Source organism: Zootoca vivipara, chromosome 10, assembly GCF_963506605.1.
Source record: "Zootoca vivipara chromosome 10, rZooViv1.1, whole genome shotgun sequence".
NCBI classification, from domain to species: Eukaryota; Metazoa; Chordata; class Lepidosauria; order Squamata; family Lacertidae; genus Zootoca; species Zootoca vivipara.
Window position 1 is genome coordinate 68,257,744 of NC_083285.1, and position 22,295 is coordinate 68,280,038.

Below are 22,295 nucleotides of genomic sequence, written 5' to 3' on the forward strand. Positions count from 1 at the left end.
AAGGCCTGGTTAAAAAGAAACGTTTTTGCCTGGTGCCTAAAGGTGTATAATGAATGAAGGCGCCAGGCGAACTTCCCTGGGCATTCCAAAGACAGGGAGCCACTGCAGAGAAGGCCTGTTCTCATGTTGCCACCCTCCTGGCCTGTCAGGGAGGAGGCACACAAAGGAGGGCTTCAGGAGATGATATCAGGGTCCGGGTAGGTTCAGATGGAAAGAGGTGGTCTTTGAGGTATTGCGATCCTGAGCCATTTAAGGCTTTATGGGTCAAAACCAGCACTTTGAATTGGGCCCGTAAACTAAACGGCAGGCAGTGCAGTCGGACCAGTACAATAGCTATGACCATTTGTGGACCAGGAGAGCTTGGCAACCGTAGTTCAGGCACTGGCGACTTCAAGTCTTGATTACTTCTGTTGACACGTTTTTCTTTTCTACTGTTAATTTTGTTTATCCTTAAACGGTTAACTGGTTATAACTGTTTTTCCTGATAGTCTGAATATTTCATGTAAACCATTTAGAGGTTTTATTACAATTAGGTGGCATGTACATTTTGTTAAATACAGTGGTACCTCGGTTTAAGTACACAATTGGTTCCGGAAGTCTGCACTTAACCTGAAGCGTACTTAAATTGAAGTGAACTTTCCCATTGAAAGTAATGGAAAGTGGATTAATCCGTTCTAGACAGGTCCGTGGAGTACTTAAACTGAAAATACTCAAACCGAGGCGTACTTAAACCGAGGTATGACTGTAAATAAGTACTGCCTGAATCCTAGCAAGGTGGGAGTCTTGGTGGGAGGGCGGTTCCTGTATCCAGGAAATTGGTGTATGACCTGCCCCATACGGGCCACAGTGTCTCTGAAGGAGCAGGTGTATATGTGAAATGTGAACTTGTTAGTGGGCTGGCTAATCTGCAATTTATTGGTATGAGTTACTTTGATTAGTTTGCTGAAAAAACTTCACTGTAAACTTGCTGATTTGTTTTGAAATGGTTAATAAATGAGTTGTGAATCTGAATATTACTCATCCTTAAGTACCGTACTAGTTGTGAGCCATCCATGTGCTGTCTTTCCTGGAACAGGTAAACAATTCATAACAAATGAAAACTAAGTAAAAATGGAAGAGCAGGCTGCCTATAATTCATTCTGCAAGCCTACGCCGACCAGAACAAAGTCAGGACAGCAGTGTCGTCTTGTATTAATCCCTGTCTTCACCTTCTGTTTTAGAGGATGTTAGAACATTTGGCTTTGTGCTGAAGTGAAGGGAACACAGACATGCAGGTGCCCACTCAAAATCTGAAACTGCCTCCAAGGAGAAACAGTACATACCAGAGCTGTAGCTATCCGTTGACGACTGAGAGATGGATCGGGACAATGAACGGCGGCCAATCTTTGTGGGGCGCTTGTTGAATTCTTGCTTTTGGTCCGCAAACTGGATCTGTCAAGAGAAAAGCCCAGATTGAGCAAAGGGAGGTAAATTTAAAAGGCCAAGAAATGCAATCGTTCTGCTGAAGTTAAGGAATAGTTGCCTGTATCAGTAGTTAGATTGGGTTGCAATTTCTTCAGCATTAACCTTCTTTAGTGGACGTGTTGGTCTGGGTGCTTCAGCCGCAGGCAACACACAGCATTTTAACCTATTACTTCCCTCCTAATCACAACTGCCTTCCATTTTCAACGCACAGGCACACAGGTGAGTCATTCTAATCCAAGTGTTTCTCCTTCTATTGAAACCCTTGTTAAGAGTTTCTTGCCATCACAGACATTTGCTACAATCCCAGTCATCCCAGAAGTCTGATACTTGCACCAAACTGTGTTGAGATTTCTCTCCATTCCTGCACAGGGCCACTATCTAAAAAAAGGTGGTAATTAGCAGGGTTTCTCATGCTTAGGAATTCAAAATATTTTTCAAGCTTTGCCTGCAGGGAACTTGCGAAGGGATTTTTTTTAAAAGTTAACTACACTTCCAGACAAGCTGAGAAGTAGAGCAAAGACTGTGCCCAGGGGCTGCCTCTACAGATGAGCAGGGTGTTAGGACCTGTGCGACATTAGTATGCCCCAGAAGTATGGTATTTAGCTGCAGGGCAGGGGTAAAAAAAAATGGCCATAAGACAAGTTGCTGGAGATGAGGGGCCTTGGAGGTGCAGAGTCCACTCACAGTGGACAGAAACTACTGTTCTGTTCCAAGTGTTCCTGGCTCTCTAAATTAAACCCCTCTCTCTGTGCCAGGTGGCAAGAAGCCACATGGTGGGGACTCAAAACAGTTTTGTTCTACAGATACTCACTATGAAGACAGCAAAGACACCAAAATCAAGTATTTTCAGAAACCAAGGCTGTTTGGGTTAAACCTAAGCTCCTGCCTCGCTTCCAAACCACAAATGACTTCCAAAGAGTCAGAAGCTCATACACACTCTTTCCAGTAGACTGCTGCCACACCAACACCTGAAAGTTATCTGAGGAGAACCTCCAATATTATCACGGAACAAAACATGATATGACCCAGTGGTGACAAGGGTGGGCATCAGTTTTAAAAACATGAACAATGGGTCCGATTTAGAAATAAAGTTGTTTAAAAGGAGGGAAAACTGAAAATGGCAAAAAGCATGCAATATAGCAAAATATACGCCCCAGATAAAAAGTCATTTCTTTCACTGCCTATAAAGATGGTGCCAAACAAGACCTTCTTTGGATCCCCTGCCTTCACAACCCAGGTGGTGGCACCCCAAATTTGGAATGTCCTTTCCAGGATTGTTTTGGTGGCATAAGCTTTTTTAATTATGTTTTTTACCACTGCTTTAAATCTTGCTTGGCTCTGGTTTTAAAACACATTCCAGACTTTTTTAATGTTGTTGTTTTGTTTCATTTTTACTTGGTTTTAATTTGTTATGAATTGTTAGCTGTTCCTGGAACCTTTGGGGGTTCGAACAACAGGAGAGAACGGGGACAGTCACACATTACTTAGGCTCTGAGCAGGCGCAAGGAGGCATGCGCTACATTACCGTCGGTGTCCGAAGAAAGTTGCCTGCACGCCCAAGAACCAACAACTGAACTAAGGACCCATTAAGTGTCTTTTAAAACCCTTCTGTATATAATCCACAAAATGGTTGTGCCAATGACACACGAGGACTGAAAAAACTAGTGTAATCACAGAAGGCGGGGCAAATCTCATGCAAGTGCAGGAAAGTAAGGCCCTCATTCAACATAGGCAACGGAAAGCGCACATTTGACACTCACGTGAAATGGGATTCCTCTACAGGAAATTGAATGCCACCTGTTACAATCAAGTAGGCTGCTTGAGACTGAAAGGTGGGAATAAGAGCAGGACGGGCTAAGTAAATTCAGTTTTTAGAAATCAAGCAGATTTCTATCAAATGAGTAAAAGAGTGGCAAAACACACACAAAAACAAGCTTTTATACCACTCTGCTCATTCCTGCGCCCTTTTGACCACAGGAAACCCTCCTCCCTGTTGAAGTCACAATAATGGATCTACTCCCTTATTGCAAAGTTCAAGTTGTCTACTTTTCCTGAAAATAAAAGTATGTCTCTTGAAATTCACATGTCAGTCAATGGAATCAACCCAGCAATAGTTCTAGAAGGAACAGTTTAAAATCAGACTTATTCCCATGACCACAAGGGGTCAGGCCTCTAACAATCCTAACTACTGCTGGAAAAAATAAATGCCAACATCCCCTTTCTTTTAGAGCCACTAATTCCTTTGATTAGGGCCACTAATAATGAATGGTAGTTCAATATAAAGGTTTCTTTGGTTTTTTTTTACAAAACAAGGTATTTCAGATGGGTGAAAAGTAGCAATTATATTTGCACTCTACAGCATCTCATTTACTTTAAATCCCTCTTTTGCTAAAGACATTTACAGTATGTGCTCCTTGTGCAAAAGCCCCATTCTTGAGAAAGTCTCTTCCCCACCTCGGGGGGAGGAGATGTTGTGGGCGCCACGAGGCCTTCACGTGGGGGGGAATGGTTAGCATTCCCCCCAGCCCATTGGTCATCTCCCTGCCGCGGCACGCCCCTAGCACAGCCAATTAGGTTGCTCTGGGGGGCGTGGCTCGCCTATTTGAACAAGAGCGCGGCAGGGACTCTGCCTTGCTTCTTCTGGATTCAACAACTGCTGATCTTGTGAGAGCAAGGAGCAGCTGCTGTAGGGTATCGTATGCTTGCGGGGTGTGTGTGTGTGGGGACAGCCTGGAAATTTGCATCTCTGCCTTGTGTTTTCATTTAGCCCTTTGTATTTCTCTCTGCCGCTGGGAAAAACCCCTCCTTGCGAGCTACCTTTTTTTTTAAAAAAAGACAAAAAGCGAACCCCTCTACATCCCCTTGACTAATGTGTGCGTGTTTGTTTTGTATCGGGTTGCTGCTACACGTGCATAATTCACCTCTGCTTTAATTGTGCAAAAGAAGCCAGAGCAGCACAACCTATTTAGTTGCCTTTTGTTTAATTAGCAGCTTCGTGCTTCAGTAGCTTTGGGAGTGTTGCCGAGGGTTACTTTGTTGCTATCGTGGTTAAATCGTCCACCCCACCCCCCCCTTTCGCTGCTCCTAGACCCCTTTTTACAGCTAGTTCTAATCGCTGTTGCTATTTTCCCTGTGCTTGCTAACATTTTCAGTGTTTAAGGCTTAGAGGGAACTGCTGAATGTTTTTCCCTTTGCCGAGTTGCTGAGGGTTGCCAAGACGACCATGAAGCAGTGTGCATCGCCATTTTAATAGAACACGTGGCCACAAAGTTTACAAAAAGTTAAAATTCCTTGCCTTTTCTGGTCGCAAACTACAGTGAGTCTGCTTTTAAAACCCTTAACTGTGAGCTGCTGATATAGATATTGCGGGGTAAATTGCCCCTTGATTGCTTCCATTCACTGAGCCATTGGCCTTAATTACTGCAGTTGCTATAGTTATGTTTGCATATTACCAGCCTTTTTCCCAATTTTGCCCTCAGTGTCGGACTATTCCCTGGGACAGGGAAGGATTGCTGGGTCCCCTTTGTTGATTTTTGCTTCGCAAAGGTTCCCAATAAGTCGCGTAGAAAATAAAAAATGAGAGAGTCGGCTGAACTGCTGCTTAAGGGCTTGGCAGTTTCTATCTATCAGCAAAATCACCTTAATCCCAGTTTCTTTGTTTCCCTGATCGCCGTGCAGTCTTGGGTCGGATCCAGTAATTACTGCTTAAGTACTGCTTAATTGCCCAGCAGTTTCCTGTCAGCCTGCTTACATTGTTTCCTGATCGCCTAGCTGACCAGATCGCCTGGCCTTTAGATATATTTGCTCCTCTGCAGTTTACTTTGCCAATAGCAGCAGTTGTTACATGGTTTAGCTGCGGGGAAGTTTTATCAGGCCCATAGCAGTTTTGTTACACAGTATAGCTGCTCTGAATTATCTGGGCCGGCTTTAAGTGAGACGTTGCTTGCTACTATAAAACGCTTACCTGTTCTTTTAACATTTTGTTACATGCTTCCTGTTGCAAGTCCTCCTCCCCCCCCCGTTTTGTTTCAGTATTGTATTCTCAATTGTTTAAGAAACAGTACTTGCTGCCTTAGCCTCTTTAAGCTGTGGATTGATTATTTGAATTTGGCATCTGCTAGCTATTATTACATCTGCATACAAAATTCTCTTTCAGAATAAAAATACAATAAAATAATAATTAAATAATAATGAATGATAATAAAATCAGGACCTCTCTTCATGTTACCACACATTTAGCCCAGTAATAATAAATAAGTAAAAAATTAATAATAATAATAAAATCAGGACCTCTCGTCATGCTACCACACATTTAGCCCAGTATCCTTACTTCTTTTAGGGTAAATTTCATCATAAGGAAATCCCAGTATTAAGACTGCTTAGGATCTTTTTACATTTCGAGTGAATTTAACTGGTAGTGGCTTTTCCTTTTATGCTGCGGTTTGCTTGCTTCTATATCTCTGTGGGCATCACACTAAAAGAAGAAGAAGAAGCCTGCTTCTGGCCAGTATACACTATACTGTACTAGATTCCCTTTGAAATAGCTCTGTTGATGGGAGCACGGTGCCTTAAAACGGCAGGGTTGCACACTGATCCCCATGTGGGACAGCTGCATATTCATGCATTGCAGGGGGTTGGACTGGATGACCTACAGACCCCTTCCAAGGCTACAGTCTATTCAACTCACTGTCCCAGCATAAATGTACTTTAGGGTGGTTTGATTTATAGTGTCCTTTTTGGAAAGTAATAATATAATAAATAAATAAATAGGGCATCCCCAGGGGCCGCCAATCAGTTCATTGGCACCACCTTAGCTAATGGGGGCTCCTGCTGTCACCTTGCCGACAGAGTATGATTCTGGTTCTCATCCTGAGGTGGAGTTATTGTTTCTGGGTTGGCAGGATAGTAGTGATATAAAAAAAGGGGGGGGGAAGAGAGAGAAAGAAACAAAACACACACACACACACACACACACACACACACACAAAAAAAAAAAAACCAGGGTCGCAGGTTCCATCCCCATATGGGGAAGGCTGCATATTCTTGCATTACAGGGGGATGGGCTGGATGACCTCTTGGGTCCCTCGAACTCTAAGGTCAAGTCAAACTCTGAGGTACTGTTCCTAGGTTGGTAGGATAGTAGTGTTGTTAACGCCAAGTTTGCAGGTTCAATTCCCATATTGGAAGCTGCGTACTCTTGCAATACGGGGGGCTGGACTAGATGACCACCAGGGGAGGAAAACAAACAAACAAACTAACAAACACAAAACAAACAACAACAACAACAAAAAACTCAGATTCTATGAAGCAGATGTAGCTTGGGGGTTGCATAACGCCATAACCTTCAACAATTTTCTGATGGAATTAGGGGCACCCTACCATATTCCTACTTTTCCCACACCTTTAAAAGATTCCACATCCTTAAAAATTTTGGTTATTGAATTCAGATTTGTCCCCTGCGAGAGTCCGGGATGCACAGTAGACTGCTTTAAATGGTGTCTAGTCCAGGTGTGTCCAAGCCCACGCCAAACAAACTTCAGCATTCTTAATTAAAATAAATAAATAAATAAGTATTGTCAATCCAGTCAGTGTGCATAATATTGAGTCACATTATTGAGAATAAACCCCGCTTCCTGAGGGGTCCTGCTTGCTAGGCGATGCAGACAATATTGGGGCATTGGCTGGTCATCAGCATAGATATTATCAACACTCGGGGGCATATTGTTTGGTGACTGTTTTTTTTTTGGCAAGAGCAATATTGGTTTGCAATCTTATTTATTCGATTAGAACCACAGGGACACGTCAGGCTGTTTCTATGCTTGGTCGCTGATTAACCCACTCCCTCCCCGTTAATTGCCTGCGTACATTCTGCCTATTGCAAATCTCATTGATGGCAGTATGAAACAGTGCTTTAAATAAGAAATAAGTACACCAATAATAATAATTATTAATATTTAATAATAATAACAATAAGCACCGTGCAGATATTTACAATCTCAAATATCTTTTGTATTGTATCGAATATAATTGGATTAATGTTACTACTGCAATAATACATATTAATAATAATAATAATTAAAACAACAACAAAGCATATATTACAATCCGTGCTTTCTATCGCTTTGTCCTGGGCCCTGTAGTTTATTTTGAGAATGATTTTGCTGGGCTGCTTAGCCTCAGGCTAAGGATGGCGTGGTTTGTGTACCACTAACAGCCTTACTTAAATATAAAATTAGAGGTCTTTGAGGCCAGGATTCCAGTTCAGAGCTCATTCACTTTTGGTTGGGAATCCCAGCATATATTAGCACAATATGAGGGTTTATGCTGTTGGATCTTTCGAGATCCAAAACTCCCCTCTTCCAGAGTTCTTCACTTCCCCTAGCACGCATATGGTGGTTTCAGTCTCTGGGGACTCTTGAACTTCGCAAGCCAGGCTGGCCATTCGGGGCGCTTCTGGCTGGGTAAACCGCTGGACTTCATTCCTCTTCATATGGGTGTACTCCTGACTGAACTTCTTGGATCTTTACAAGGGGATATCTCTCTGGCAGGACAATTGGTAATTCTTTCCACATTATCAGATTCAGTCAGGGCTCCTTCATGGACACCAGTGGTGCATGAAGTTGGCGGTTACATACAATTTAACCTTTCCAAGTTTCTTCTCATTGTAGTGGCTCTTCACCTTGGTGGAAGGACTTCAGAGATCTCTGTGTTTGTCTTTGGATTGATAGTCGAGCTGTCGTAGGTGTCCTTGCACAGCAGGCGTCGAATTCCAAGAGGATGTCGCTCCGCTCTGTGCATTTGTGCAGCTTTGCCTTAAGTTTATCATCAACTTCTCAGAATTTTTTCCCGGGGTTACTAATGGCATTGCGTTGACATACCGCAACGGGCTGAGGGAGTAGTGGCATCTTATAAGAGGGCCTGGGCGGATGTGATGGACTTAGGTCCAAAATCATTGGTGTCGGACTTTGTGGCCTTTTGGCTTGCCTGGTTACTATTGCATGCTATTTAACCTTTGGAAGTTTCTTTCATAATAGTTCCAGTTCACCCTGGATGGAGGACTTCAGAGATCGCCACGTTCCTTTGGGATGGATAATCGAGCTGTCATCGGTACCCTTGCAAAGCGGTCCAAGATGATGTCACTCCCACTCTGCGCAATTGTGCAGCTTCACCTTAAGTTTCTCTTCGACTTACCAGCACATTTATTTCTGGAATTACTAACGGCATCGCGATGCCTAGCCTCGATGGGCTGTGGGAGAAGCGACATATTGGCTCTGTCCACTCTTATGGCTGATTTCATTGACTTTCGGTTCAAAGCCTTTGGCTTTCAGATTTTATGGCCTATGGGGCAAATCTGGGGATATCAGGCACAGTCAGCCCTCCCGCCACAGATCAGGTGCTTTAATACCTTGCCTGACTGTGTTACCTGGATGTGTGGTTAAGTCTTTTACTAGCCTGACAGCCGCTATTCCTCTCTTAGCTTAAAAATTGAATAAGAATCGGTAAAGGACACCAGGCGATTCCTTCAGTTAAGGGCACCCACGCCTGGCCCCTTCATCATCCATCAGGATGGGTGTGCGAGCTCCCTGCCCCTGACCAGTCTGTCAAGGGCACTTGGTTATCCGACCTAATTCTATCCGATACATAACTATTGCTTCACATGGACAGGAGAGGGAAGAGTCCCTGTGTGGTACTGCACATTCCTTCCGAATTCGGTCTGCTACAGCAGTGGTACACATGGGCCTCTCATTGGAGAGAATAAAAGATTTGGGTCAATGGAAGTCCAAGCTTACAAGGGTTACCTCCGCTGCACAATGTGACTAAGCAACTGAGTTTGGCAAATCACTTACATTCTTTTGCTTTGTTCTCAGGAGATAATACGGTGAATATCTGGATGGTTGATCACAGTACCATGCCCAGGCGCGCGCCCTTGATTGGAGACTGGGTCCCAATTTGGGGCTACCTCCACGGGTCAAAGTTTCCTGCTTTACAAGGAGATGGAAGTGCTGGGACAGACTCCTGCCAGCTGTGTAGGCCAAGGCCGCCAGGGCCGCCTCACAAAATCCCCCTGTTTTCTTGGAGGTGCAGCCCGGTGGAAATGATTTGGCTTACTGTAAAGGCGTTGATTTGCACTGAAGATTTTAAAGACTTTGTCGAGCTGGGGACTGCCTTTCCAAATCTTGAACTATCTTTGGTCTTCACTGCTGAAGAGACGCATTTTGCGCGACTTTCACAACCCTGCTGCTATTGATAAATGAAGGAAATTGTTGGTTCTGGCAGTGGCCAGAAAGGTTTCAGCTTCAAATGGACAAAGTGACCAGAAAGGTTTCAGCTTTGAATGGACAAACTATCTTGTGCCCAGCCATAGGATTCTGAGAGGCCTCAGGGTGAGTCCTAGTTGAAGGACTCACAAAACGGTGGTTAATCCTTCACAGACTGCCAGCACAGCAGGCTGGAGTCATATGACTGCAAGGCGTCCCTGTACCGTGTTGATGGCATTCACCTCTCAAATGAGGGAAATGGTGTTTGGCTTGCTGACATTCCTTTTGCAAGGCGTCCCTGTACCGTGTTGATGGCATACACCTCTCAAATGAGGGAAATGGTGTTTGGCTTGCTGACATTCCTTTTGCTATTAGGTATTGGTTGCGGTTGTGGGGGTATTGGCGGCGAGCCCTTTGGGCTCGATTGGCGGTAGGCATTGGATTATCTCGTGAAGGTACAGGTGTGGGGGGGAGGTTGCGGCCATCACCTCCCCCAAAATGCGGAAAGGTACTCCCTTAAGGAGTCCGGGGGCGTTGCCAAGTCCGAAGCCGTGGTAGGTGAGGGCCAGAGGGCACGCCCCTAGCGGTGGCCCCAGGATGAGCTCCTAGTTGATGTGCATCGCAGGACTCATCCAACGGTGGTTAACCTTTCACAGACTGCCAGCAGAGCGGGCTGGAGTCAGATATAGTCGGTTAGATCCAATGCCTAGGCCAATACCCCTCTACATCCGTAATCAATAAAGTTGTGGCCTTCTATGCCCATTAACCTTATGCAATGTGTCTAGTGTTTTTATTTCTCGGGGAGGCATCGGGGTATCGCCACACAAAGTCTCTTCCCCACCTCGGGGGGAGGAGATGTTGTGGGCGCCACGAGGCCTTCACGTGGGGGGGAATGGTTAGCATTCCCCCCAGCCCATTGGTCATCTCCCTGCCGCGGCACGCCCCTAGCACAGCCAATTAGGTTGCTCTGGGGGGCGTGGCTCGCCTATTTGAACAAGAGCGCGGCAGGGACTCTGCCTTGCTTCTTCTGGATTCAACAACTGCGTTTCTCCCACCCACCTCCCCCACGTAGGCAGGGTTTTCTTCGTGACAGTGCTATGGACTACGGTTGGTCGCCTATTGGGGCCTGGTAGGAGTTTTTCCCACTTGGCAAATTGGCTCAGGCCTTGTGGTTTTCGCCTACCTCGTAGCTACTCGTCACAACTTGGGTTTTGGCGGTAGGCATTGGATTATCTCGTGAAGGTACAGGTGTGGGGGGGAGGTTGCGGCCATCACCTCCCCCAAAATGCGGAAAGGTACTCCCTTAAGGAGTCCGGGGGCGTTGCCAAGTCCGAAGCCGTGGTAGGTGAGGGCCAGAGGGCACGCCCCTAGCGGTGGCCCCAGGATGAGCTCCTAGTTGATGTGCATCGCAGGACTCATCCAACGGTGGTTAACCTTTCACAGACTGCCAGCAGAGCGGGCTGGAGTCAGATATAGTCGGTTAGATCCAATGCCTAGGCCAATTCCCCTCTACATCCGTAATCAATAAAGTTGTGGCCTTCTATGCCCATTAACCTTATGCAATGTGTCTAGTGTTTTTATTTCTCGGGGAGGCATCGGGGTATCGCCACACAAATCACAGCATTAATTCACCATCAACAGAAAGCAAGTCTTCAACAGTTGCTGAAAGCCACTGTAAACAATTCCTTGGCAGCATGTGCACAAAAGGGTCCAACACATTCGGGTGCCCTTTATGGCTTTTCCACACAGCCGGTTTCCCATTTTAACACCACCTTTGCACTGGTGCCTCACTTACATCCGGAGGTCAAACAAAATTCTGTCCCCACAGATGCCAATTTCCCCATGCCCTTTGACTGGCAATTAGAAGAACAAGCAGAGAGACTTGGGCACCTGCCATGCCACTTCTCAACAGGGCTGCTGCTTCCGAGATCTCTGGAAGCTCTTCTGCAGAATGCAGTGACGTCCTGGGTATATAAGGGACGAGGCAGTCTCTCTAGCAGCCTGACCCCAAACTGTGTAAGACTTTATGTGTTAGTATCAAAACTTTGGACTTGGACCGACCGCTGATTGGCAGCCAGTTGGAACTTGCTTGCTCCCAAAAGCAGCCCAGATCTACTGCACTGGCTGTAGCCTCTAGACTGCTCTCAAGGATAGTTCCACATAGAGTGCATTGCAGTAATCCAGCCTTGAGGTTACCAATGTGTGGAAACTATGGTCCAGCTGTCCAGATCTAGGAACAGCTGTAGCTACGTCTGCACCTCCAGTGACATTCAGTATTCTGAATGCAGAATCTCTGTGGGGGAAGGAAAAATATGTGGCCCCAAAGATTCAATTGTCTTCTGAAGAACATCTTATGGCTGAGACTCCAAATGGCTTTGCCATTAAGATTAATGCCCAGGACTAACTTAGGTCCATTAATTTCAATAGATCTACTCTGAGTAGGACTAGCAGTGGCTGCAACCCAATCATTTACCACTATAAGTGAGCAATCTGGCAGGTGGCTGTAAGCAGGACCAAATAAAGCCACCTCCCAATGCGCACAGCCACCCAAACCCCTCCACTCTGCCGTGACTCGCTCAAAAAAGAGTGTTAGCAAGGCCAGCTGAGGAGGGGGGGAGAATGTGAGGGGGGATACCAGTCAGGCACCCACAACAGCCTCTGAGATAATCATCATTTGATGGTACTCTTGCTACTGGATTTTTATTCTGACTGCATTTGTATTTTAAGGCTGCCATATTATTTACTTCATCATTTTAGGATACCCGTATTATTTCCCTCCTTTAAAAAAGAGAAGCAGAATATGTGGGCAAAACCAGATGCATCATAATTTAAAGGTCCTGGGTCACTGGGCAATCTGGGATTTTCTCCAGGTATGTACAGGACCAAGTGTCACAGTGGTCCATATGTACTGGTGTTGTTCTAAATGAAGTTGGGAAGGGCTGAAGCTTAGCAACAGGGCCCCTGATTTGCACACAGGTGGTGTCGGGTTCAATCCTCCAGATGTTTTGAGACTACAATTCCCATCATCCCTGACCACTGGTCCTGTTAGCTAGGGATGATGGGAGTTGTAGTCCCAAAACATATGGAGGGCCAAGTTTGCCTATGCCTGATTTATAACATAGAAAACAACTACTTCACAATATATGATCATCGACAATCCAGAAAGTATAAAACAATGCAACTACATAAGAACATGAATCATTCCCAAGATATTACTATAAACACACCTCTTACATATGTACCTTATGTTTGTATACAAACTCAGTATCACTTGATGCTCTTGCTGTCATGCTCTGCAAATAAAAATATATTATTTTGATACTATACTAAACTACACTGAAATGTTTAAATGTTTCTTTGGTTGTCCTTGAATCTTCCCTCCACACTTGCCATCCTCTCCTGCCACACCCTTTGAGAACCCTTTGAGAACCACTAGACCTGTGGCAACAAGATCAGCCTGCTAAATCTGGCCAAAGTCTGCAGGAAACCATCGAACAGAACATGGGCACAAGAGCCCTCTCCCCTCCTGCGGTTTCCAGCAACTGGTATTCGGAAGCACTGCTGCCTCCAGCTGTGGACCTCTGCAGTCAGTCAGTGTATACCAGGCATGGCCAAACTTGGCCCTCCAGCTGTTTTAGGACTACAACTTCCATCATCCCTAGCTAACAGGACTAGTGGTCAGGGATGATGGGAATTGTAGTCCTAAAACAGCTGGAGGGCCAAGTTTGGCCATGCCTGGTGTATACAATTCTAAGTTGGACAAAACAAGTTCTGTTCTAATTGGTCTAAGGCAGAACTAGACCTTTAAAATATGAAGCTTTCCTTTTTAATCTGGTGGGCTTTATTTCTGATGGTATATAAAAAAATGCAGCAATTTTTAATTATGGTGCAAGTTTCAGTTGCACTTTAGCAGCATCATTTGGCGCATGGAAACCTTAGCGCCCCCACCCCACCCCCAAAAGAGAACCTGACCTCAAAAAGAAACAGCATTCCCTCATGGTAAGATAAATGAGTGGCCTCAGTTTCAGTGACCAGATCTCCTCCAGCCATCCAACACCAGTTGGAGTAGGGACACCTGTTGGCCAAAGGGGGCCAGTTTCATCCCTCGAAAGACGCAAACCTATTTCTCAGGCAAGTTAAATTTTTGCAGGGCAAATTCCTAAACAGGCACACAAAGTGCAACTCGTGAGCTCATCCCACTGCGATCAGGAAAGCTCTCCTTATACAACTCTGCAAATCGGAAAGCCGTGAATATTTGAAGCTAGGTGCCAAATTTACCAGGGGGTGACAATGATTTCCAACAGAGCATATCCCACATCCCAGAGAAGACCCTCCTCCTGCACCTCCGTGACCAGCAGGCCCTACACTATGCTGTCAGCTCCCCTCCGATGTGCGGTGCTTAGAAAGGCACCTTGTTCCGAGAGGATACTGCTCCAACCAAGGGGTCTGGTCCACCTTTCCCCTCGCGGCAAGCTGTGGGGGTGCAGGAGGCTCGTTCTAACCTATTCTCGGCTTTATGCTTCTGCCCCTGACCTTGAGGGAAAGAGAGCCGAAGACTAGGGCTGGAGCTCTAGCTGCCTCCCAAAGAAATGGGGGAGGCAGGCAGGCAGAACTGCAGCCTCCGCTCCAGGAAGAAACAGGAAGAGCCTTCCCCTCACCTGGGCTTTCATCCCCGAGTCGCCGTTGACACTGTACTTCTTGTGCTTCGGCATGGCGTTGCTACCTGGAGGAGCCCTCTCGCCACCCCTGCGCAATCCTCCCGAGAGAGAGGCAGCTGGCCATCCCCTTTATACCTCCCTTCCCTGCACCAGTGACCCTGTCCGCTCTGGTTTCAACTCTCTCTTGCTCGGGGAGGGAAGGTAGGGTAGAGGCGGGAGGGAGGTTGTGAGAGGTAAAGAGGGCTCCTTCCTCTTGCCTGGTGGCCTCAACTCTCTCCATTTGGCAGGGAAAGAGCCTGCAGCTTTAATGAAACTCTGCTACTTGTGCCTGGCAGAACAAAGCTTTGCTGGTATTCTCTCTCTCCCTCACCCCATTTTCCCTTCTCCTCTAATTGTTGTTTTATCGTGTTCCCCTCACCTCAGATCCATTAAGCTGCGGTTTCTAACATGGCCTGGCTTGTGCGTGCGTAACAATGGCTCATTTATGTAACCAGAATATTTCCTTGCCTGCTATAATTAACTTGCTAATTAGGTACCTTTAAATTTGAGGCTCTCTCCACCCACCCCTGTTTCCACAACCTCCCTTTCCTCAGCCTCAGATTAAGAGTAAACAGAGGACACATTAGAACCAAGTTAACTAATGAGCAACTAAAACAATGAAGGCATTTATTGGCCAAAGTGTTGGTTGAGGGTTGTTTGGGTTTCTTGCAACAGTCGAAAAGGTTGCTTGCCCTTATTGCAGTTGCAAGAGAATTGGGTCCTTCAGAGGCGCACTAGCATAATGCAAGGAAGCCACATGAGACTAATATGAGCACATGGCTGTTTTTCTTCCCAGTTCTGGCACCTCCTTGAAAAGAGAAGGGAAAGAGGAAGACCAAGGCATTGTGGACAGTTTTTTAAAATGTGCTTTCCAAGAAAAGACCGCATCACCTGTGATAGTGCCTGGATGTGGGCTTCAGTCCATGGACTGAACCCAGTGCTGTCATAGGAACATAGAAAGCTACCTTATAATTAGTCTGTCCCTTGGTCCATCTAGCTCAGTATGGTCCACACTGACTGGCAGCAGCTCTCCTGGAGTCTTTCCCAGTCCTATTGTGAGATGCTGGGGACTGAACCTGGGACATTCTGCTTGCAAAGCAGGTGCTCTATCACTGTGCTACTGTGCTTCCTCACTACCTTCCCGCCGGAGCGGTCCCTATTTATCTACTTGCACTTTGATGTGCTTTCGAACTGCTAGGTGGGCAGGAGCTGGGACCGAGCAACGGGAGCTCACGCCGTTGCAAGGATTCGAACCACCGACCTTCTGATCAGCAAGCCCTAGACTCTGTGGTTTAACCCACAGTGCCACCTGGGTCAACTTAACTCTAGGGGATGCCAAATTGGTGTGCTAAATTAGGTTCAAACAAACTGCAAACACAAAACAGTTTTGTAGCATTTTAAATATGAAAAAAGAGGAGATAGGAAAATATAAACAGTAAGGTCGGGGGGGATGTAGGAAATACAGACATAATTAAGGTTATTAAAAGTGGTCATTCTTTTTTCTTCTTCTTTTTTTAAGTAGATGGTTTATAACAAAGTGCCATACTATTGGAGTGCAGAAAAAGCATCTAGTGCTCTCATGGCCTGGAGTGTGGTGTATAAGGGACCCATATCAGAATATTCAGGGATGAGCTAAGGTAAGCAGGAGACTTTGAGTGGCATATTTGCTAGGGTGAACTTTACCCACTAAAGTCAACAAAAGTTCATGTACAGCAAACAGTACAAAGTCACGTTTAATTTTGGCTGCCCACAACAAATGATTCTCTGTCCCTGAGCAACAAGGCTCAGTGAAAGGAAACTGGACAGCTATCGCGAAGGGAAAGCTCCAGCAGAATACTATTAACATCCATAAGACAGAAAGATGGCCAACCTTTGCTCAAACCTGGTTTTGTATCGAAAAATGTTTCTGATGGCCATTGTTCTAGGCTTGGGCGGAACCTTCTTTTTCGGATTCCAAGTCTCTATGATCAATTTTACTTCACCGTTCGTCAAGAAGTTCATCAACGATACCTGGCTGGAGAGATACAACACTCCCATTGATGACCAGAGCCTCATGCTCCTATGGTCATTCACTGTGTCTATCTTCAGCATTGGAGGACTGACGGGAACCTGCCTCTCAGGGTATCTGTCTGCAAAATGTGGGAAAAAGAACTGCATAATATTTAGCAGCCTCTTCATGTTAGTAGCTGCAGTGATCATGGGAACCAGCAAAATAGCAAACTCCTTCGAAATGATTCTCCTTGGGCGACTCCTGTATGGTTTTAATGCAGGTTTGGGCGTCTGTATCCAAGGTCAGTACCTAGCAGAAATTTCTCCTAAGCACCTTCGTGGCTTGACCAATGTCACTATTGCAGTTCTAGCAAACCTGGGGAAATTTCTTGGGCAATTGACGGGACTCCATGAACTTTTAGGAACAGAGTCCCTGTGGCCTCTCCTGTTGGCCAGCGGCGGATTCCTAGCGCTGCTGCTGCTGATCACAGCCCCGTTCTTCCCTGAATCTCCGTCGTATCTTTTAATCCAGAAGGGAGATTTGGAAGGCTGCTTGAAATCTCTGAAACAGCTCTGGGGTGAAGGGGACCACAGAGCAGAGGTGGGTGATCTGTTGAAGGAGCAGGCAGCCACAAAAGAAGCAAAAATTATGAGTGTCTTGGAGCTCTTCAGAGATCGTTCCATGCGATGCCAGGTATACCTGTTGATCATGGTGGCAAGTACACTACCATTCAGTGGAGTAAGTGCCATCTACTTCTACTCTTTTGATGTGTTCCGTACAGCCGGGTTTAATGAAGAACTCAGCCCCTACGTCACTCTAGGGGTCGGGGCCTGTGAGCTCTGCTCAACCATTGTGTGCTTCTTCATCATTGAGCGTGCGGGCAGACGGACACTGCTGCTGTGGGGATACGGCCTGATGATAGTGGCCTTGGCACTCCTCACAACTACTCTCTCGCTGCAAGACAGAACCTTCTGGCTACCATATTGCAATGTTGCTCTCATCTTCCTCTACATTGTTATCTATGGTGTGGGGCCTTCGGGGACAACATTCCCCGTCATAGCAGAACTCTTCACACAGTCATCCAGACCAGCTGCATTGGTCATTGGCACAACGCTGCATTGGGTGGAATTGTACTTGATCGGGATGCTGTTCCCTTATTTAGTGAGCCATCTGGGCAACTTCTGCTTTATTGTTTTCATGGGCATCATGACAATCTCATGGGTTTTCATCTTCCGGTTCCTTCCAGAGACAAAAGGCATGTCGCTCATGGACATCCAGATGGAATTCAATCATTTAAAAATGGGAAAGAATCAGCCTGAATATCTTGAAAAGTGTACAAAACTCTAGAAGGTCAGAAGGATGGGGCTTGCTGTTCTGACAGAATGGAATGTAGCAACTGGGGTGGATAGCAGAATTCAACAGGTCCATTGCTTCAAAAGACTCTGCTTAAATCAGGGTTTCATTGAAGAATAATGTGGTACAGCCCTCTTCAGAATGTAAAATTCAAAAGCAGGTAGGGCAATTTCAGGCTTGAATACACACACAGTATTAAGCCCTTTTAAAGGCTGATACAGGGAGAAAACCCTAGATTTGTTCTGTGAGTATAATGAAAGATAGCCATTGCTGGTTCTGCAAAGAAAATGGAGGGAGCTAGCACCACATTTGAAAGAAATGTCTCGAAACAAAGCATTTGGAGCATTGTGACTGAAGTGAGAAATCAACCTTTTCAGCTTCTAGTAATAATGAACTCATTAACATACTTACTTATGTGAGGTATATTAAATCAAATATAGATAACATATGCTCAGGATTTTCTCATAAACATGTTGTGCTATGAAACAGTCTAGAAATTGGTTAATAAATAAATAAAGATACCATGGATACTATATGCTAAACACCAGGAAGACAACAGAGTTGATTAGGAAAGTATGGAGCCGGTGGGGAGATAGTAAAACTGACAAATGAAATTGCAGGAAGAATATAAGGATTATTTCAGCTGGGAGCAGCTGTTAACTTGGGACCAGTTTACCTGCAAGATCATGCCCATTTGACCACTTCCATCTGTGGAAGTAGCACTGTTACAGCTGCCACATAATACTCATTCCATATCTGTAGGAAATTGATCTTTTAGTGTAGCAGCACCTACACTTTGGAACTCTCTGCCTATTGACATCTGCTGCATACTTTTCGGCACCTGCTTAAAACCTTTTCGTTTAGGCAAGCTTATCCAAACATGTAAAGATGCTGCTATGTTTCAATCTTTTTAACTGTTAATTTTAATTATCTTTAAATGTTTTTTAATTGTTTGCAACTGTTTTTTATTGGTCATTTTAATATTTCTTGTAAAATGCCAAGAGGATCAAGCCATGTATAAATGTTGTTAAATAAAATAAATTTCCAGATCCCTCAAAGAAACAAGGCTTCTCACGAAGAGGAGAAAAGAATGGCTCCCACAAAATGGAAAGCTTTCCTCCTTTTGGTCATTCTCTTCAACATCCTTGGTAAAGCAGAGAAGCTGGTCCCCAATAGTTTAAGCAGCTGTCTCAAGCCATCCAACTGATGAAGGTTCAATTTCAATGTCAGAATTCTATGTTGTACAGGATTTGGCGGTTATTTTAGGCCTCTTGTCTCAGTTACTCATAACAAAGCAACTCCACTGTGGTTCAAGTTGTATTATGAAGGGAGGTTGGTATACAGAGAGAGAGAGAGAGAGAGAGAGAGAGAGAGAGAGAGAGAGAGAGAGAGAGAGAGAGAGAGAGAGACTAAGGAAGCAGCTTTTGGAATTACAGTAGTCAACCAAACAGCAAATGGAAAGTTGCAGGGGCCGACCCCCAATTGTAATCCGGTTATTCAGGCTTGCTTGTAACTAGAAACCTTGAATATGGTTCATTTTTGCAAGATTACAGCTTGTCGAATAAGCAAGAGATTGAGGATCTGTGTCCAAGGCAAAGTCCACACTGACCATGACTCAAGCAGTCCAATACGTTAATATCAAATTACTGTACCCACAGAGGGTTTGTACTTCAGCTGTAATTCATTGTTTAAGAAGTGGGGCCTGCACTAAAATACTGTATCAGCATGTTCCCTATTCAGATGGAAGGGCTTTCCCTCACCAGTGTTTCTTCCGGATTACTTTTTGTACTTTCTGAATTTTTTCTATTACAGGCATCCCCAACCTGCAGCCCTCCAGATGTTTTGGCCTGCAACTCCCATGATCCCTAGTTAATAGGACCAGTGGTCAGGGATAATTGGGATTGTAGTCCAAAGCATCTGGAGGGACGAAGGTTGGAGATGCCTGTTCTATTACTTCAGGTTTCTCCAAACCTCTTGTGCATAGTTTTTGGCTATATGAGGCCCTAGAGGGTGACCTTAGCTTCTTGATTTTATTTGTAATTAGTACACAACGCAAAAAAAAAGTCAATCATGTTAATGCCCCCCGCCCAGCACACCATTAGTATTTGACTAGAAATATTTGAGGAGAAAAATTTAAGCACATTTAATGTGGTTTAAATGTTATATTATGTAGAATTTTGTATTAGAATACATGTAAAAATTTGAAGAGGATAGTATGTGCTTTCCTTACATTATTAAAATCAATTTGGCATCCATTCATTTGTACTTATGAAACAGAACATTTTCTACAGATAACAAAGCTCAGGGGGGGGGAATCTGCCTCACATCACAGCCTCCCAATGCCACAATTTCTTTTTTTAAAAAACTTCAGGTTTTTATTATTTCTAATTTGAGCCTCATTCAGGGTTGGGCATTTGACCTTTCAAAAAGGGGCTGGTCAACTAACTGATCAAACATAGACAAATATTAGTCAAGTATTTTAAAGCATTTTGGAACCAAAGACATATACTTTTATTCAACGCTATATGAGAGTAATTTTAATTGATTTTATTCACTATGATTTTTATCATGATTATGTAATATGATATGATATGATATGATATACAATAGGTCTGATGTATAATGCCAACTAGATAAAGTAATTAGTTGCCTTTAACTAATCCACAGTGGATTAAACCACAGAGCCTAGGGCTTGCCGATCAGAAGGTCGGCGGTTCGAATCCCCGCGATGGGGTGAGCTCCCGTTGCTTGGTCCCAGCTCCTGCCAACCTAGCAGTTCCAAAGCACGTCAAAGTGCAAGTAGATAAATAAATACCACTCCAAGCGGGAAGGTAAATGGTGTTTCTATGTGCTGCTCTGGTTTGCCAGAAGCGGCTTTGTCATGCTGGCCACCTGACCCGGAAGCTGTATGCTGGCTCCCTCGGCCAATAACACGAGATGAGTGCCACAACCCCAGAGTCGGTCACAAATGGGCTTAATGGTCAAGGATCCCTTTACCTTTAACCATGAAATAATGAAAGTGGCTTACAACTGTAACAAATTAGAAAATCAATGTTAAGCAAAGTTCCTATTTTTGCCTGGAGAAACCTGCTGATCTATGATTTTGCTCATATCAATGGCCTTCTGGAAGAGAGGTTCCTTAGAGATTCCGCACAGGGGTCTGTTGAAAGGTCAAAATATGTACACATTTCCAATGGACCTAAAACGTGCTATACACTAATGGCCAATGAGTATCAACACCTCTAATAATTATAATAATTATAATTTTATTATTTATACCCCCGTCCATCTGGCTGGGTTTCCCCAGCCACTCTGGGTGGCTCACAGAACATATAAAAACATAGTAAAACGTCAAACATGAAAAACTTCCAGAAACAGGGCTGCCTTCAGATGTCTTCGGAAAGTTGTGTAGTTCTTTATCTCCTTGACATGTGATGGGAGGGCATTCCACAGGGAGGGAACGCTAGTGAAAGCAATTCTGCTTTCAGCACCATGTGTGACAACTCAGTAACACATTCAGAGATCATTGCTGGATGCTGCAAGCCTTGAGCAAGGGAAGACTGCACCTGAACCAGTTTACTCTGGCATGAATGTTCACAGGCAGCCTGCCACTTCAGAAGGATACGACTGAACAAAAGGCATCTAATAAGGCAGACACCTTTTCTTAGAAAAAAGCAAACCCGCGTGTTCTCCTACTGGTTTTTCTGTCTTCTGGTTCCTGATGTCAGATTTATGTCCATTTATCCTTTGGCGTAGGGTTTGGCCTGTTTGTCCAATTAAATAGTCCTGAGATGGTATGTTGGATGTTGTTGGGGCCAGTAATGGTGTTGTCTGGGTGTATGTGGCAGCAAAGTTGGCCCCAACAACATCCAACATACCATCTCAGGACTATTTAATTGCTCATCCTCTAACATTGTGTATGCCATCAAATGCCAACAGTGCCCTTCAGCTCTCTATATTGGACAAACAGGCCAAACCCTACGCCAAAGGATAAATGGACATAAATCTGACATCAGGAACCAGAAGACAGAAAAACCAGTAGGAGAACACTTCAATCTCCCAGGACATTCTATACAAGATCTCAAAGTAGCTGTCTTACTACAAAAGAATTTCAGAAATAGACTGGAAAGAGAAGTTGCTGAATTGCAACTTATCACCAAGCTCAAAACCATGGAGGGACCTGGTTTGAACAGAGATATCGGGTTCTTATCTCATTATACATGATAAGCGATCTTCAGCCATCTCAACCCTTGCTTTTTCATGCAAAACCATTTGCAGTCGTTTGCGGTCATCAACAGCTATCAGTCAGTCAATCACCCATTTCCACCACCCTTCTGAGTGATCCCCCCTCCCCACCCCTCCCCACCCCTTCTCTACATAAGTGCCTGGAAACTTCCATTTCACTGTATCTGAAGAAGTGTGCATGCACACGAAAGCTCATACCAAAATAAAAACTTAGTTGGTCTTTAAGGTGCTACTGAAGGAATTTTTTTATTTTATATCTTGCAGAGTGAAACACACACACTTCTCAGC

General features: G+C 44.7%; 2 protein-coding genes across 5 annotated transcripts in view; one reads left to right on the forward strand and one right to left on the reverse strand.

The window, feature by feature from the left end:
• AHCYL2 (adenosylhomocysteinase like 2) overlaps positions 1–22,295 on the reverse strand; it is a 113,738-nt gene that overhangs the window by 38,131 nt on the left and 53,312 nt on the right. For 3 of the 4 annotated variants that reach the window (XM_060279255.1, XM_060279258.1, XM_060279256.1), the window contains exon 2: positions 1,323–1,431. In XM_060279255.1, coding sequence (XP_060135238.1) covers positions 1,323–1,431 — 109 coding nt within the window. Of the gene's footprint in view, positions 1–1,322; positions 1,432–14,380; positions 16,178–22,295 lie in introns of those variants that run through there. The other variant, XM_060279257.1, reaches the window with a different exon arrangement.
• LOC118091096 (solute carrier family 2, facilitated glucose transporter member 11-like) lies at positions 16,164–20,330 on the forward strand. Its single transcript, XM_035127735.2, has one exon. The coding sequence runs from the start codon at positions 16,281–16,283 to the stop codon at positions 17,754–17,756; it is 1,476 nt and encodes a 491-aa protein (XP_034983626.2). The 5' UTR covers positions 16,164–16,280; the 3' UTR covers positions 17,757–20,330.